General features: G+C 40.3%; 1 protein-coding gene across 1 annotated transcript in view; it reads left to right on the top strand.

Moving 5' to 3' along the window:
* The first annotated feature begins 504 nt into the window (after nt 1-504).
* Nucleotides 505-6,696, top strand: part of kif20ba (kinesin family member 20Ba) — a 55,840-nt gene continuing 49,648 nt past the window's right edge. Inside the window, exons 1-6 of the mRNA XM_013913454.1 lie at nt 505-670; nt 1,252-1,357; nt 4,617-4,706; nt 4,973-5,095; nt 5,291-5,429; nt 6,509-6,693. Of these exons, the coding sequence (XP_013768908.1) occupies nt 1,253-1,357; nt 4,617-4,706; nt 4,973-5,095; nt 5,291-5,429; nt 6,509-6,693 (642 nt within the window). The 5' untranslated portion in view covers nt 505-670; nt 1,252. The remainder of the gene's footprint in view (nt 671-1,251; nt 1,358-4,616; nt 4,707-4,972; nt 5,096-5,290; nt 5,430-6,508; nt 6,694-6,696) is intronic.

The following is a 6,696-nucleotide window of genomic DNA, read 5'->3' as shown; positions in this document are numbered from 1 at the left end:
AATTGAGGATTAGTAAGTAAACTTCCAGCAACTCTGGATTTTCAGCATTACAAAGAAGTTCATTTCCTGTTGGGGTACACAATCATGTGAAACTTAGACTGATCAGGCCTAACATTATGACCACTAACAGGTCTCTTAAAACTAGGTCCCTTTTGTGACATAGAGTTTTTGTTTACAGATTACGAACATCGTGAATCCCGTATTTCACTAAGCCCAAGCACAACAGATGGTTAAATTCACTGTTGTCCTCTCATTTTACCATCTACCAAAAATTAACTCTTCATCACGTCATTTAATCCTGAACTAGCGAGATTTTGATGTATTTTGGTTTTAATGACTCTAAATTAAATGTTTTGTTTAGATAAGCTAATTTAACATTTTAATTGTTTACTTTGTATTATAACAACTCATGTGATAACTGGTTGATAACAGCCTGATACCAGACGCTTTGTAGAGATCTCCGCTGGTTTATTTACGAGTTCTAATATCCGCCTGTACGCCTTACATGTGAACGCAACACAAAGCACGCATGTGCAGTTTCTTGTCGAAGCCGATTGGTTCGTTTCAAACTCAGAGCGCCGTCCTGTTATTTTGTTTAGCTCTACGTTGGTTAGCATAGAAAAGAATATTCTTCTGTTTTAGCGCCCGATGTTCCAGATATAACAGCAACGTGAGTATGTTTGTCGAGTAGTATCCCAATGTAACGGTTACTGTCCGACTCCTGTTTCGGAAAAGATACCGGACATTTGTTAAAAAGTGTTGTGATTGTTAACTGACAGGTGCGGCTCCTTGTCAAGTGAAGAGTGGCACTAATCAGAAATTTGTGATACATCAATGAAAAGTGCACGAGTGTCTGGAATAGACATCGATGATACAGTGATGACGTTTGGCTGTGACTTGGCAAAAACGCTCACAAATCTATTGTTACGGTGTTTTCCCCTGCAGTGCTAACCATTGTTGTTAGCTGGCTAACTTAGCAGTTAAATCGTAGCAATGAGCTAATCAGTCGTTGGCTAACGAAGCTGACTCACTTCTTTTGTTTATTTATTTGTTTGCCGAATTCACAGCGACCCTCCGAAACGCCTGCTTTTTGAAGGGCGAGATTTGCACCAACTTGATGACCATACTAAATTGATAATTGTCATGTTTTTGACAGCGAGTTTGTGTATGTGTGATCATTTAGCCCTGTGGGCTCTTTTGACAGTTAATTTTTAAATCTACAGTTGCTTTCTCATTTTGTTGTTGTTGCAGGATGATGGAATCATGCCCTGACAAGGCTGATAAGCAGGAACAGGTAGCAGCTGACGTTTTGAAAGGGGCGCACTTATCAGAAGTTGGCACCTTAGCAGACTCACAGGTAAACCAGGTCTTTTATACAGTGCTGACATAAACGATTGTGTTGACCATACGGTTGACTGTGTGACAGAAATAACGTGATGCGGGGTACCTACTATGTTTAAAACATTATGAAGTGTTTACAGCAGCATGCGCACACTTGGCTGTACACCCGGGGGTTTCGTGCCTAAGAATCGGTCCAAGCACACACTCTATTAAACAGAAATGTGTACAGATTCAGCCTATTTTGGGCCGTTTTCTAAACATTTCTATCCACAATTCTTCAATAACTGCACCCCAAATGTCTCCATGCAGTCAAAACCTTGTACATAAAAAAATATAAATCACAATCACAGTCAGATAGACTATCCCCAAGGTTCAAACAGAGCAGCATGATGTTGAAGATAAAGACGGGGCATAAACAGGCAATAAGAGTGAGATAATAAATACACAGAATGTACATCATATACACAGTTTTAAAATTAAAGTGACTGAATATAACTGACTGAAAATAGATAATTTATTAAATATGTTACAAATAAAACTAGGATTTCATTGATGTAACTTTTCCTGGACTGATACTGACTTGTTATTAGTAGTAATAAAGGAGCTGATATATATTTGCTGTCAAATAAATAATAATTTAATGTTGGTGTCCAAATTTAGACTAAAACAGTTCACCAGTCATTCAGTGTGTTATTTGTTAACACAGGGAACACTGCTATTCAGAAGCAGTGTTGAACGGGACTAATAACCAAAACAAGTAAGTATGTCAGGGGATTTGAATGGCCAGCTAAAGTCTGCCTGTGAAGCAAAGTGGTGGATTGTTTTCACAGTAACCGAAGCGTATGAGGTAACTGAAGGAAAGTCTGCTCAGAGGTGTGGAAAGTTCAGCAGGAGGACAATGCTGGTGGTGAAGGACTCAACGGGGCAAATACATCAATTAGTTTTTCAGCTCTAAATAGATGACTCTAGCACTTAAAAAAAAAAAAAAAAAGTATTCGCACATTTAGTCCCAGCTGTCTCCATTTTTGATTTCACAACAGCAGTGAAAGTTACTGCTGTAGATTATGTTGAAGCCACAGTCTTGGTTGTTAGAGACCCGCAGGGAGTGACGGAGATGTTGAGTAGCTGAAGCCGGGTGGAGTGAGAGAATAAAGTTTTCTAAAGTGGACGAGAGCAGCGCTTTTTACTGTGATTGCAAATAAAAAGCCATCAAGAGTCTTTTATCAAACCACCTGATCGACAAGCATCCTTTCACTGGTCCCATCCCCCGGCTCTTGGTTCCACATGTGCCCGAAGAAAGACAACGTTAAAACCAAAGCTGTCAGAATGCAGACGAACTAGTTTAGTTTAGTTGAGCCATCTTTCAATTTGGCTGAATTCCTTTTAAACTTTGCTGCAGACTGATGGGAGACATCCGCTCTCTCCTCTTTCAGAGGTATTTGTACAGATACCAGAAGAGTGTCTAAAATATTGGTAAAAATGGCAGCGCTGCTGTCACTGTTTCTTAGAAAGCAAGAAATGTTGTCCCAGTGTTGCATTTAATGACATTAAATGCATCATTTGATTGGCAGCGTATTTGAGATAAATGGTTTTTATCTGACAGCCAAACAACTTGCATTACATGTGAACAGACTGATATAACTGGACACAAACACTAATAACACGTTTCAGCCTGGTTAGTATTATTTATGTGTAAATAATCTTGTTTGCACTGTCACAGCGCTGCCTTTCTGCTGCTTCCTAATTTCAGTTCATTCTTATATATGTCGCATAAATTCACAGCAAGTCTCCTCAAAATGCTTAATGTGGTTAAGGTAAAGAGCAAACCATATAAGCCAGCGCTTATCACAACATTGCAGCATTTACCTAGTGGTTTACTTATCTTCATGTGTGCAGTCTGAGGCTGTCTTTGTTCTCTAGTTTAGCCATGGAACCAATAAAAGACAAAAAAATATTCAATTAAGGATACAAAAAAGTGGAAATTATAATACTAAATGAATAACATGGTCACAGTAAATTATATTAAGACTAAGACATTAAATTGAATGGATTGAAACTTTATAAGTAACATAGTCCACTGTTCCACAGACGATTGTTCAGCGACTGTTGGTGGGAGGCTGGGAGACCTGGAGGCAGAATGTGGTGTTAATATGCAACAAAGTTATGTCAGGATGTTTCAAGAAAGTTTACTGAACAGTGATTTGTTGACGTTTGCAGACAGTAGGAAACGTAAATGATGTAAACGTTCTATCCTTACACACTCCCAAATTTGACGTGTCAGTTTACTGAATATGTAACCCCACTTGTTTACTTTTCCTGTCATATGAAGTGTAACTAGTGTGATTTGTTTACATCTGGGTCTCACACCAGCTTCTTCAGCGTGTTTGAAGTAGCTCCTTTTTAGGTACAAAATCATCATCCGAGGCTGACACGTGGCTCTCAGACATCCGGGCTTGTCTCATTGCACCAAGGAATATAAATGCATGACGTTTGTAATATAATATATTGTGGAGCTGATGCATGGAATGCTGTGTTTTCCCGTTGGCTTTGTACAAGAGAGCTGGTGTGTTTAAAAAAAAAAAACAAACCAAAAAAGCATTTTAATGTGCAGTCCAGCTCTGCTGCGACATTTGTGTCGGTGCCTCTGACCAGGGGGCAGGGACCCCTAGAACCTTCAACCTGCCAGGCTGCCACATTTTTGTAATGTTTTTACATTTTAGGTAAGATTAAAACGTTAAACTGGAAACAGTGGAGCTTTTTTGCACCCAAGTCAAATTCAAGCTTTCATTTACTCTGTTTCTTCAGTGTGTTGAGTTGGGTAAGATGCATATATTTGACTATTAAGATATTTAGGTACTTGGTTATACATTTTGGGATTTGGCAAGCAGCAAACTCCCGATGTGAAGAATTAAGCCAAAAACTGCAGTTCCTCTAAGAGCCACTAGAGGCTCCAGAAGTGGTCCCGTCCCTGTAGGCTCCCATGTTGAAAAGTTTACAGCACAAATGAACATGTTAACCTTTCAGCCTTGGTGTTGGTGCAGGCCTGAGGTTCAGACTCGGAGGTAATGAAACTGTTTTGCTGATGTTAAAAACATGTGCAGGCCCCCAATTTCCCACAGAGGAAACTGATTATGAACCAATAATGAAGTGTTAATGGAACCTTATGTATAAACACCTACATATCCATCCATGGCCTGTTGTGCAAACTGAACGTAACACCAAAAATCTCATCGTTCTCTTTGTGATTTTTCACTGAAATCCGATGTTTCCTGCAGGATTCCTGCACCGAGGAGAAAGAACACCTTCAGGTCTACCTCCGAGTCCGACCTTTCACCTCAGCAGAGACAAACAGTGGAGAGTCTCAGGTAAAAAAAGAATGAAGTCATGGACGTGAGAGTAATTAATATGCTGGATATTGATTGGAACTGAATTTGTGTTCAGAGTGCAGACACCGAATTCAAAGGCCATCGAATAAACAGAACAGGCTTTGTTATGTGGTGGAGAACTTCTTCCACAGTGTCAGAATGATGAGGTTCTGCTGATGCTTCTGCAGATCATGTTAAGTGAATGTAAACTGAACCAGAATAACCCCCGTCTGTGTTCCTCCTGCTACTTATTCATTCACTAACAGGACTGTGTTACCATCGAGCTCCCTGACACAGTTCTGCTCAAGCCTCCCAGTTCGTCCCTCTCAGCAAGACTGAGCACCGACAAAGCTTTTCCACAGACTGGACAGCACTTCCAGTTCTCTCAGGTTGGTGTTTCCTGGTGTCACAAAGTGTTTTTATCATCGACGCCCACAGAAAGATTCTGATGTTCCTTATAAATGATCCATACCCTGTCCTTTTTGCTCAGTCTCAGGCCAGAATGTTGGCAAATTCCTCATATTTAAATATGAGACGATAAGTTTACCGTCAGTACAGCTGTGCCTTTTTCCTTCATTGGACAGGTGTATGGCCCTGAGACAACACAGAGGGAGCTGTTCGCAGGCACGGTGAAGGATTTGGTGAAAGATGTTCTCGAAGGCAGAAACTCTCTGGTTTTCACTTATGGAGTCACAAATGCTGGGAAGACCTTTACATTCCTCGGTATGTGGCAGTCCCTCATGTCCTGAAGTGCATCACTTTTTATGTCAAGGAAAGTTGCTTTGCAGTTTTGTATGAAAACCATCTGACTGATGCCATCTTGTGGTGGATCAGTGTAACAGCAACAAACACTCATGATTGTGAGTCCACTGTCTTCAACACTGGATCTCGTCCAGCTGCTGTCCTGAACCTGTTTTGATGAACTCTGTACTCTAACATGGAAAGACTTTTAAAGAAAAAAAAAAAAGAAATAATAGTTGAGCCGTTTAACTCATCTAAAATTGATGTGCAAGAATTAAAGCTTACTAGCTTTACTTAGCAAGTCGCAATTCAAACTTTGACTAGCTTCACTTTTATATACGACTGCCAGGACTATTCGACAGAGTCGCTGAGTTTTCCTTTAAAAAAATAATTTCTTTTCTTTTCCTTTGGAGGTATTTGATCTCATTAAACAGCCTGTATGGCTTTCATACTTGGGCTTGTGGAGCAGCCTGTAGAAGTGAGATCAGAATCAGTGTTTTGAGTTTTTATTGTAAAGGCTAGCAAACGTGTGTGTGCTGGCTGGTTGATGATGATGGATTTGACTGTAAGAAATTAATTGTACATTCATTCCCTTGATTAACGATGAGAATCGATAAGAATTTAGCTGGTTTCTGATTCATTATCGATTTTTGTTTTCACCATGTTAAAAGTCGCCACCGTCTCTCAGCAGGATTTCAAAGACATCGATGCTGTGTGGTCGCCTGTTTGTGCTCTTTGTTGTGATCAGTGTTGGAGTTGTTACTTAAAGTATTGCACAGGATACTTTTTGCTAAAGTGATGCAGCAAGTTACTTAATTACTCCCAGGCGAAAGTCATTCATTATACTACTCCACGAAATCAGCCAATCACAGTGCAAGCAGATCGCCAGTTCCAAGGAATTGAACTACTGGGAACCAGTTCTTGATTCTCACGTCACGATTTAACACTTCATACTTTTACGACTTTTATTTTATGTTAATAACTGACTGACTTTGAAAGTTAATAAAACTCGACTGCCTGTCGATGTGTCACAGTCCATCATCATGCTTGTGTCACTCAAGGTCCGGATTCTGACGCTGGCATCCTGCCCAGGTCTCTCGATGTCATCTTCAGCAGCATCAATGAAAAGGTTTTCCCTGGAATGAGCATCAAGCCGCATCGCTGCCGAGAGTTCACAAGGCTCACTGTGGAGCAGCAGACGGAGGAAGCATTGTTCAAGCGAAGCCTCCTCAGACAGCTAAAAGAGGTA

This window comes from Pundamilia nyererei, unplaced genomic scaffold (genome assembly GCF_000239375.1).
Source record: "Pundamilia nyererei isolate P.nyererei 1_Seehausen unplaced genomic scaffold, PunNye1.0 scaffold00133, whole genome shotgun sequence".
Lineage (NCBI taxonomy): Eukaryota > Metazoa > Chordata > Actinopteri > Cichliformes > Cichlidae > Pundamilia > Pundamilia nyererei.
Note: the sequence above shows the minus strand (reverse complement) of the source record. Positions and strands in the feature narration are given on the sequence as shown.